This window comes from Lathyrus oleraceus, chromosome 7, assembly GCF_024323335.1.
Source record: "Lathyrus oleraceus cultivar Zhongwan6 chromosome 7, CAAS_Psat_ZW6_1.0, whole genome shotgun sequence".
Taxonomy (NCBI): domain Eukaryota; kingdom Viridiplantae; phylum Streptophyta; class Magnoliopsida; order Fabales; family Fabaceae; genus Lathyrus; species Lathyrus oleraceus.
Genome location: NC_066585.1, coordinates 312,825,982 through 312,837,831, shown reverse-complemented (window position 1 = coordinate 312,837,831; position 11,850 = coordinate 312,825,982). Strand labels below are relative to the sequence as shown.

Sequence of the window (11,850 nt, the reverse complement as noted above, 5' to 3'; positions counted from 1 at the left end):
CATGCGTAGGATAATTCCCCACATGAACCTTCAACTGCCTAGAAGCATAAGCCACAATCTAACTATTTTGCATCAACACATCACCTAGACCTATCTTTGAAGCATCACAATACACAACAAAGGATTTTCTCGGACTCGAAAAAATTAAAATTGGAGCATACATCAATTTCTTCTCGAGTTCTTGAAAAATCTCTTCACAATGCACATCCTGAACATAAGCTTGACCCTTTTGAGTCAACTGGGTCAAAGGCAATGCCAACTTCGAAAAGCCTTTGATAAATCTTCTATAGTAACCATCCAAACCAAGAAAACTTCTAATCTCAATAACCGACTTCGGAGCTTTCAACTACAACATTGCATCTATTTTCGATGGATCCACAACAATACCACCACTAGAAACTACATGCTCGAGGAAATTCACCTCTGACAACCAGAACTCACGCTCAGATAAATTCGTGTACAACTTCTTCACTTTTAGAGTTTGCAACACAACCTTCAAATGCTCTACATGCTCTTCATCAGACTTCAAATATATCAGAATGTCATAAATGAACACAACCACAAACTGATCTAAGTATGGAGGAATATTCTATTCATGTACTCCATCAACACTCCAGGCGCATTAGACACACCAAATGACATCACTGAATATTCTTAATGACCATACCTCGTTCTGAAAGCAGTCTTCGGAATATCTTCTGATTTTACACAAATATGATGATAACCCTAATGCAAATCAATCTTATTTAATACAAGTGCACCAACCAAATGATCCATCAAATCATAAAATCTCATAAGTGGATACTTGTTCTTGATCTTCACTTTATTCAGCTGCCGATAATCAACACACAACATCATGTTATCATCTTTCTTTTTTGCTAAAAACATTGGCACTCCCTACGGCGAAACACTCGGTCAAACAAAACCCTTCTCAACCATCTCTTCTAATTGTTTCTTCAGTTCAATCAACTTTGAAACAAACATTTTATACGGAGCCATCGACACATGACTAGTACCATGTACTAAGTCTATAGTAAACTCAACCTCACGTTCCGACGGTAAGTCATTGATATAATTTGGAAACACTTCTGGAAATTCGCACACCATAGGTAACTCACCAATCAAAGCTTTTCTCTCAGCCTTCATAGAAGCTAATATCACAAACACCTCAGCATCATTCTTCATGAACTCCTCCACTTGCTTGGCAGACGCAAACAACTCATCACTTGCATCGAACTCTGGAAATGACACTGACTTATCGAAATAGTTTATATGAAACAGTTGAACTCCAACCAGTTCATTCTAAGGATAAAGTCGAGTTTTCTCAACGGTAGACAGACTAAGTCCATCGTAAAACTCTTATCATAAATAGTCAGCGGGAAATTCAAACAAACCAACAAAGCAGTTACTGGACCCATAGATGGGGTATCAACAACCATACTCCCAACCATAATAAACAATTTCAAACCCAATCTCTCAACACAACCAAGCGAAATAAAAGAATGGGTTTCACTTGTGCCAATAATAGCAATCAACATAATACTATTAATAAAACACGTAAGTCGAATCAACATGTCCGAGCTAGTAGTCTTTGACCCAGTCAAAGAAAAAACTTTCCCTCCAAACTGAAATTTCTTTGGTTTTTGACAATTAGTACTAATGTGACCCTGTTTTTTGCAGTTATAACAAGTCGGTGTATCAATCTTGCAATCTGCAATACAATGACTTGTCTTTCCACATTTGAAGCACCTTAGAACTTTATTAGTGCATTCATTCGCATGTTGGCCCAACTCGCCAAACTTGAAACACTTGATAGAAGCAGGAGACTCTCCCCCACTTGGCCTTTTCTCATCTAAAACTCTCTACTTCCCTTTGTTAGCTGGAGAACTATACAGTTTCCCATGACACTGGTTCTTCCCTTTCCTCTTATTAAGACTCATATAGTGAGGAGAACGGGCTCTGTTGTCCTCATCATATATCATACACTTATTCATCAACATAGGAAATAGATGAATCTCCAGATAACCAATACCTTGCTTGATCTTAGGACGTAATCCACTCTCAAACTTGATACACTTTGACCCCTCAACAACCACACCATTGTAGTGTTGACAGAACTTCACCAGCTCTTCGAACCTAGCATCATACTCAGTAACAATCATATTCCCCTACTTTATCCTGAGGAACTCGATCTCCTTCTTACTGCACATATCCTCGGGAAAACGTTTCTCCATATAATGAACTGTGAACATAGACCAAGTAACTTCAATACCTATAACTTTCAGCCTCTGGCGCATATTATCTAACCAGTCTTAGACCTCTTCTAACAACATGTGAGTACCGAACTACACCTTCTGAACTTCAGTGCAATCCATCACTTGAAAATTCTTCTCAATCTCTTTGAGCCATGCTTGTGCACCCTCTAGATCACATCTGCCCTTTAAACTCGGCAGATTGTTTCTCTGAAGCTTGTCCAAACCACAAAATTCATCATTAGCACCTTGATGATTCTATTTCCCCTATAACACCTGAGCTACTGACTCCAAAACTTAAATAATTTATCGATCATTTCTTCCAGCCATTACTCTGCACACCAGCAAACATACATTAGAAGAAACAACACATCGACAATGTACACATATATCGCATACTTGGGAACAATTATCATGTCAAAAACCTGGCTGGATGGACCGACCTACTCTGATACCACTAATGTAACACCCTAACTGCTCCAACGTGAAATAATAGGAAATTAAAACAACTACACATATAGGATGTCACTCAAACAACATAAACCTGCTCCTTAACACAGGTTAAATAAAACAGGTAATACTTAAACATCTGTCATCACATACTCGCGTTTACATAGGCTCATCGCAGCAAAAAATAGTACAAATAGAGTACCTCAACAATGCATGTCATAACGAGTTACACGTCTAATACCCACATCAACAACATCAAAATATTAATAAATAATAAAACAAAACATTCTCCCGCCCAGTGTTATAGACCAGAGCAACGAAATCTAAATATCGCATAAAACGGGAAAAAGAAGAATAACATCAATGTCATCCTTCATCTTCTTAGCAGCTACTCATTTACCTGCTCGCCTGTACCCAAGAAAAAGCACAGAACCACAAAAATAATAAAGGGGTGAGAATATGCTTATAATGTATAATGGTGCAAAAGTATGCAAGGGTAGCCTAAGCAAACATCAATAATCACATTCACATCATTTCCACACAAATCATTCACATCAACCACATAAGTATTCTCAACTATCAATATCAACATAATTATTCCATTACATGTGAAAACAATGGATGCAATGTACTTAAAACCAAGACTCTACATACATGTGGTACCATTATGGACAACACAAGTCCATATCGCTCCTGAATTCCCACCTTAGAATTAAAGCACACCAATTCTCTACTATCATTATTAGTAACGATTCACTGATTCCCATCTAGAACCAGTTACCACTCTTAAATCCACACCATCGAAGTAGAGCACACCAAAACTATACCGAAACTCGCAGACCATGATGCATGATTCTAAATAACATGCAATATCACCAAAATTATCACCATAAAATCAACAAAATTATACACAGCGTCATAACAATTGTCTAATTCAACCATCAATAACAAACAACACCAAAATATCTCCAATAGTGGCCAAATAGTAGCCTAATTATAGTACAATAACAAAAATCAGAACCGACACTCAATTCCAAGCAATTGAGCGAAGGACGCTCATTTTGGCAGTATGACGGGTTACTTATCACCAAGGTGACGCCCATCACTGCCCACTCCACCTCACACGTTTTTCCAGCAAAAGCACCTTCAAGCTCTAACAATGGAGGTTCTCCTAAGCCCTAGCCTTGCGTCTTTTCTCCCAAATCTGTTTTACGTACTCCTCTTTCTTCAAAACTTTACTAACCATTATTTATCCTTAACTTAATTATTTAATCTCTTAGAAATTGTACTAAGGCCCAACTTATATTACAATTTTCACCACTCTCCCCATATTCTCTAACTCCATACTTTCCACCCAAAATATCTTTTTCTAATTTTATTTTAATTATAAATCAAAGTAACTATAATTCTAATTATTTTAATGATTCTAATTCTTCTACCGCCCACCAATGCTCTCACTACACTCCATCAATGCCTCATTTACACGTACATAATTACTTAAAACTCACCACATATCGAATAATTAAATAAAAATACAATTAATATGATTAAATAAATAAGTTAGAATTAAATAAATCTGTTGCCACTGTTTTGAGTACGAACTTCAAATATTCTCCCTCCTTCATCAGGTTCCTCAATGTTTCTTGATGTTGAGTGATAATTACTTGAACCATGGCGAGCTTCAACTTCAAGTAATCAACGATTTGAATATGCTTCTCCCTCTAGACCCATTATATCAGTAGGTCTCTTAGTAGATGAGCCTCAGTCAAATTAGATAAAATAAAGTGTGACTTATTATGGAGACTCTGATAATTAGAGGGAAAATCCTTGGAAAATGGGAAGCAGTTCACAATAAATTTGATAGGTTTGAAAGAGGTGTCTCTCTACAGGGAATAAGGAGGGAGAGAATTATCCTTCGTTTGATGGATCTTTTCTCTTGTCATGTCCTCCCTAATGAAGACTAGTTGTCTGACAATCAGAGCTTGCGAAGGACTTTCTCCCTACTTTTTGATTTTTGTGGGGCTAGAATCACCTATTAGATGATCCTCGCCATGCCTTATTTCCTCCATAGTCTTTTGGCTTCCCAAAAAGCTTAAAGGATCACCCAATAATTGGAGTTCCATTTTTACCTTAGCCTAATGCTCCTTTCTCTTAGCCAAATGGAATTTAGACATTTGCTTTGAATGAAAATTGGAAGATATCATACCTACATGAACACTTATAACAACTCAAGACGAATATTTTTTCCAAGCTCACCTAAATAATCATATATCCCATTATCCTCCCCTTAGTCCCGAGTGATAAAGTTAGGAAAACTCACGAACTTGAAGTCAGACAGTTCATTAACCACCTCTTGCTCGCCCGAGGTGAAGATGGAAAAATTAAAATCGACGATAACCTTCAGGTTACTCGTTCGAGACAAGGGAAAGCGAGGGGCACCAGTCGCCTCAGTCATGATCATCGAAGCAAAGTCTTGTCCTCTAACCTTCATGAACTTATTCTTCCAGTCTGTGTATGGGTTATAATTGGGCTTTAACAATCTTTTCACTATGAGGCTTTACAGGGTTACCAAACGACTTTTGGGGGTAAGTTTGATATTGTAAAAGGAGAAGAATTCCCCAACGGTATGGGAGACCTCCAACCGTTATAATATAATCTCAAAAGTCCTAATGATACCCTAAATATTAGGTGTTATTTGAGAAGGGTCGACGTTGGCGGACGCCGAAAATTCGACTTCAAACGTCATGAAGACAATCAAGACCCCCATGTTATAAATGATAGAGAGGTGCAAGTAGAAGTAAGTGGTGGATGAACCATCCAGGATGGGCATATTGGGACTCTCCCCCTCAGAGCAGGGTTCCAAAATCATCTCATCTTAATGCCAAGTATTGGAAAGTCCAACTTTCCGTCGGAAGGCAACTATTCATCCCTCGTCGGAAGATAAAAAATCAAAATCATGTACGAATATGTGAAGACGCGTTCAAAGTCATCCCCCGCTTAAGGGGCACGCATTTCACAATGGGTTCACCTCACACTTGAGGGACTCATTCGGATAAGAAAGACAAAACTAAATCATTTCGCCCTTTCCAAGCCCTCGTCCTTGAGGGACCGGGTATTGGTATATTTGTAAGGGGCCCATGAGAGGCGATAAGTGAGGAAAATGACGTCTTGTCTCACCTTGAAGCTCTCATGACCATTTGTCTACTAGATCGATTGCTCATTTATTAGATGTGTTCCCCTATATTGAATACATCACCCTTCTTTTTGAGGAGTTGTCCATGGTTAAAGTGAGTGAATGATGTAGCCCTATTCTGTAACGGTACGCAAGGATGCATTTGGCCACATTCTTAATAATAGTGGACTAACCGTCCACTCCCGCATCCTCCCAGTAATAATTGCTATTTTCAAGGGGTTTAAGATCCAGACCCAACATTACTATAAATACCTCAACATTAAAGTTGATGAGGACAATCACATTCTTATAGAAAATCACATATACATAACTTTTCACTTTCAATGTGAGATAACTCTCAACCCCTCAACATACCTTAAAACCTCTGACAACAAATATTATACGATTTCATATATGAAGAATTTCCCTAAAAAAGATGTTGGCATCTAAAGAGTAAAACTTTACATTCTAATATCAAAAAGTGAGTCATAAGAGATACTTCATTTTAACATCTCTTCATTAGAAACTTGAAAATTGAAGATAATAGAGATCAACTTAGAAATCAAATATTGTTTCCTTATATAAAACCATTCATGTGTATAGGGAACAATTACACCTCATATGTTTCATCACATATTATTAATTAATTCAACAAATGCACAAATGCAAAGCAAAGCAAAGCAATTATTGTACCTCAAAGACAGCCTATATTCAAAAGTAACACAAACGTTCTCCTTTCCTTAAATTAATATGCCTACCCATTAAGACAGCTTAGAACACTTTTAGATTAAAATCAACTTTCAAACCCACATGGTGATTAAGAGAAATGAGCTGTATAAAGAGCACAAATCCAGCTTGTAAAACTAATCATGAAACCATAATATATATCCCAAAAAAAACTTATAATAACATATGAATATTAATATTTTTGAATATTTAATTTACTTAAATAATTAAGGTCCTAAAGGTGCCCTATGAGGTATTCCCTTTCTTCTCCTTGAATTTGAATAAGCTTGTTGAGATGAATAAGGAGAAAACGTGCTTTTGTATACTTGTTGTTTGTGGATTCCTTCACGCATTATTAATATTTCTTCGTCTTCTTCCTTTGATAGCAACCTTCTTTCCTGCATTTTCCCTATTTCTTCCTCTTTCTTTGTGCTTAAGATAAAGCTTGCATTCCCATTTTTCTTTATTCCTACAAGCTATTATTATTTTTACACACAATTGTTACAACAACAACAATGACAATGATGATTAAACAAATTATTTACCATTCAAAACTATAACAGCTAGGAAACATAGTTGCTTGCTTCATAAGGTAACTCCATAACTTAAATTTTAATGAATTATTCATATACATAAACTTTTTTTTAGTATTTTCATAAACAATGGCACCTTCAATAACTGCTTATGAGCCAAAAAAATTACAGGTTAAGTATTTCTTTATATTTTGTCAAAAATGTATCCATTATATATTTCTCTAATCAAAATGAAATAATAAGAATATAAGAGTTACTCTAACCCTAATATACAAAATACTAAATAATTTCATTATATTATCTTATATTTCATTATTTTAGGTTGATATATACCTAACAAAAGTTTAGGGTGTAAAAAAATTGTCATTAATTAATTGATATGATATCTGCCCCTATTAATTTGTTAAACAAAAATAGAATATAACAAGAATAAAAAGGAGAGTTAATTAAATAATGAGAGAGAAAATAGTTACCTTGCAACCCAAAGAACAGAAACGAAAAGGGTCCAATAGATATCTAGTGCAAATTTCACACAAATGTGAATTGGTTTTACTTGCACTAATAACAGCATTAGTAGTCTTAATCTGATTTTGTGGCCTCTCATTAATAAAAATCACTCTAGCACTGTTAATCACATATGTTTGAACTCCACTAATATCCAATACCTTCTGAATCTCAGCCACCCTCACAACGTCGTGATAAGACGATCTTCTTATCTGCATTGCACTTACGCGAAACATTAATAACATTGTAATTTCTCTAATGTAATGAAAATTTACAGTTTAATAAAATGAAATATACTTACTTGAATTACTTGATGATCGTTATGCCATGACTGTTTGCAATAAAAACAGAATGATTCCTTACAATCGAGACAATACATGTTACATTCGTTTCGCGGTGCGTTGAAATGAGCTTTGCAGGGAGAGAAGAATTTTGTCGATAATAATCGTTCAAGCCATGGTGGTGTTAGCGACATTAATTCCTGTAAGTTAAGAGAAAATAAAATGATAGATATTGATGGAGAAATTGAAGAATGTATATAGCTGCTAACTATATTATATTTACCATTGTTGAATATGATTAGAAATGGAGGAACAGAGAGAAAACTGTGAATGAAGTAAGGAAGAAAGGAAATATTATTGTTATATAGTATGAAAATAAGAGGGGAAAATAAGGGTTGAAATGAAAGGATGGTAGGTGAAGAGGGTTTTGGGTCGTTGGATTGGAGTTTGTATAGGTTACGCTACAGCTAACTTGGTAGTTTTTTCAGCATTATATTTTGCACCTTTTCGGTGTGGATCGTCGTCATATTTCAAGTTACAACACACGTCACGCCATCATTTTTGCAAAAATATATATATATATATATATATATATATATATATATATATATATATATATATATATATATATATATATATATATATATATATATATATATATATATAACTTTTTTAAATGGAAGGAAAATATTGTTAGTATATGTTTTATTAAAAGATATTTATGTAGGTTTAATTTAAATCTTTTAGTAGCTGAAGCGGTTGATATTAAGGAAAAATAATCTTAAATATGAATAAAAAATGAAAAATAATTATAGCGATAATTAAGCATAACCATACAAATAAAAGAAAAAGAAAAAAAAAATAAAATACGATGACAGGGTTGACATAACTTATGTCTCAAGTATTCATCTTTTATAAAGAAACATAATTTCACCACGTAAACTAGGCAATTAAATGGTCATAGTTTGCAAACACAAGAATTACCTTTATGGAAAACATGAGAATGGACAATATTCACACCAAGGAATAGACAATTTTCCATATATTACGAAGGTTCCAAGACTAATCATCAAAAGTCTCGAGAGCTACATGGGAATCAATCTCAATCCAAATATTCATATACTATTTTGTAACGGTAGTTTTAGGCTCCAAACTTATCCCCATAATATCAACATGTAAAACTGAAGAAAATTATAGCTTCATAGTGAACCCTCTCGAGAAATCAGTCAAATGATCACGAAAAATAACACCAATGGAAGAGGAAGTACCAATAAGGGACTCATTCAATATCTCATTTAACCCGTAAGATCACATGAGCTTTCTAAAGAACCAAGATAATTTTAGGGGCATTCATCCTACATTGAGAAATGTGAAGCTTATTATAAAACAAGAGATTCACATGTGCGTCGGAAGTGCGACCTTTAGCAGCTTTTGCACAGTTGCAATTGCAGCTTGAACTTTCATTTTTGTCGCATACAATGTGCTTTTTTAAATCACAACCATTGTGAATCCATTAAATGAATCTTCAATGATATATGATCTAGAAATCACAAATACACTTGAAACAATTAAACTAAAAACACAACTACAAATAAAAAAACTCCACCTAACACAGTTAACACAATGCCACAACAACCTACATCTCTATCTCTATCACAACCTCCATCTTCACCTCAACAAGCACCGTTCATTCAACAAAAAACAACCTCTACCAGTCAACCTGGGAATAACAACAACAATTGAATTAACCCAACAACAACCTCAATCACCACCTTCTTCTGAACACACCATTTATGAACATCAAACTATTTCTGAAGCCACGCCCATGAACATCTCACCTCTTTCATCCAATAAAATTGATACACCTACTCTTGACCCTATTTTTGAAGGCTTATCCCTATCATAGGACTATTCTATTATGAGAGAATTTTTCTCTAATAAATATCCATTTGTTATTGAACTTTCCTCTTCCTCCCCTGACTCAAAAATTAATACAATAAGAAGAATCCCCACCATCAAATCTCAACATACCTCTCATGAACCCTCTTTTGGTGAAGTATGGACAAATATATAATTAAAAATAGTTGAAAGTCTCAGCTTTATGAGGCAGGTTATCAAAAAATGTGTTAACCCTGTTGAAAGCAATGCATTATGGGATCGGTACATGGATTGGCCAATGTACTGCTTCACATTCCTCAAGAATCTCTCTTATGAGGTTGGTCTGGAAAATTTTATTCCCAGATTTACCGTAGTCATGACTCCGATTCTGGAGATAAAAAAGTATGATGATTAGTCCTTAGCTAGGTCTAAGATTTTGGCACTTCCAGTACCTGAACAAGTTCTACCTCTAATTAGAACACAAATTCCATTTTTTTAGATCTTATCCTTTCAGAAAGATGTTGAAGCAACTTATGGGATTCTTATTCCTGAACAAGACTTGGTTATTCCTTCTGTTGGCATAACATCTTCTAGGATTGTTCATAACTTAGATTCTCAACATAAACTTGGACCGTCTTCTGGGATCACTTCTTGTGAACCCCTTGCTTCTGAGGCCGTCACTTCTGTAATTCTGAAGACTATGAGTGATTGAAGAAGGAGAATGAAGTTGTAAGGACCAAGTTGGATCGTCAAGAGGAAACCAACAATCAGATTCATAACTTGTTGTCAACAATCCTCTTTAGACTTCCACCCCAACCATAAAATCTTGTTTAAATATTTTCTGTGACTTTGTCTCTCTGTTATCCTTTTATTCGAGTTTATAAAATGTTTAGTTATCTTTTTATCATATTCTTTTTTACTGATGACAAAGGGGGAGAAAAAATATGATTTTGATTTCTGTTTTCCCAAGATTAGTAACCCAAATATGTCTAAATTTGTTGGTTAAATTATTATGAATCAAATTTTCTAGTCTAAATCTCAGGGAGAGCTTGCAAACCTCACTTTGTGATAGAAAAATATTGATGTCTAAAACTCAAGGGAAGCTTACAAACCTAACTCTGATTTGTAGTTGATTATTTGTTCTGTTAAAAAGTCAAAATATCAAAATTATAATTGTTTTCATCATAAAAAAAAGGGAGATGTTGTAACAAGTTTGTTTCCACAATTATCTTTGAGTTTTGATGTTAACAAAGTGTAAAAGAACAATTTTATTATATAATAGTTTGTTGAGTGTATAGACTCTGAGCTTACTTAAAGAGAAGCAAAGCTAAATGAGATCCAGAAGGAAGTTGAGTAAAGATAGATCTGAACATACCAAGATGTTAGACAATACTGGTCCAGTCAAACTCTAAACTCTGGCATTAGAAAGACTCTGGATATAGAGACTCTGAATTTTGGACTTCATAAGCATTTAAACCCAAGTGTTCACTTAAAGAAGTTCTGAAGAGTGCATCAACTCTGATTATCACCAGTCAACATTTCTTAAGAAGACGCTTCTAATGCATTCTGAGTCATCCAAGCCTTAACTAGTCATTAGACTCTGATGTCTTTTCTCAAGGTTCTAAAAACTAAACACTTGTTAAGAACCTAGTATTCAAGTACAATGTTCTAGAGTATTTTATTTGGTGAATAGTTACTATGTAAAGTGTTTGTCAAATGCCAAATCAGTCATATTACTTCAAACGACTGTAAAATATTTTCTACCTACTACCCAAGATTTACAACAAATACTACCTACTCTACAACATTAGTGTACCTCGAAGGAAGATCCAATTCTATCCTTCAACAAATCTATTTCTTTCCTTATAAAGAGGTCAAAGGATTTGTGTAACAGAACTATGATCAATTGATTATGATGGATGACTAAAAGAAAAGGCTTTTTACGTAGAAACTTCATGATGAAGAAAATTCATTATAGAGAATTATCATCAAGAAAGAAAAAGATTGAAGAAACACTAAGTTTTATTTCAAATATTCTCAAGTGTATAAACTGA

At 34.7% G+C, this 11,850-nt stretch overlaps 2 protein-coding genes across 2 annotated transcripts; both read right to left on the bottom strand.

Moving 5' to 3' along the window:
* Positions 1-346: 346 nt before the first annotated feature.
* Positions 347-2,162, bottom strand: LOC127103587 (uncharacterized). Its single transcript, XM_051040834.1, has 4 exons — positions 2,033-2,162; positions 922-1,238; positions 754-831; positions 347-523 (listed from the first exon to the last, which is right to left on the bottom strand). Exons 1-4 carry the CDS (start codon positions 2,160-2,162, stop codon positions 347-349), a joined length of 702 nt encoding a protein of 233 aa, XP_050896791.1.
* A 4,567-nt stretch (positions 2,163-6,729) lies between these two features.
* On the bottom strand, positions 6,730-8,329 carry LOC127102460 (protein RGF1 INDUCIBLE TRANSCRIPTION FACTOR 1). The gene is made up of 4 exons (XM_051039829.1): positions 8,202-8,329; positions 7,939-8,118; positions 7,607-7,849; positions 6,730-7,076 (listed from the first exon to the last, which is right to left on the bottom strand). The coding sequence occupies exons 1-4, from the start codon at positions 8,202-8,204 to the stop codon at positions 6,828-6,830; spliced, it is 675 nt and encodes a 224-aa protein (XP_050895786.1). The 5' UTR covers positions 8,205-8,329; the 3' UTR covers positions 6,730-6,827.
* Between the last annotated feature and the right edge of the window lie 3,521 nt (positions 8,330-11,850).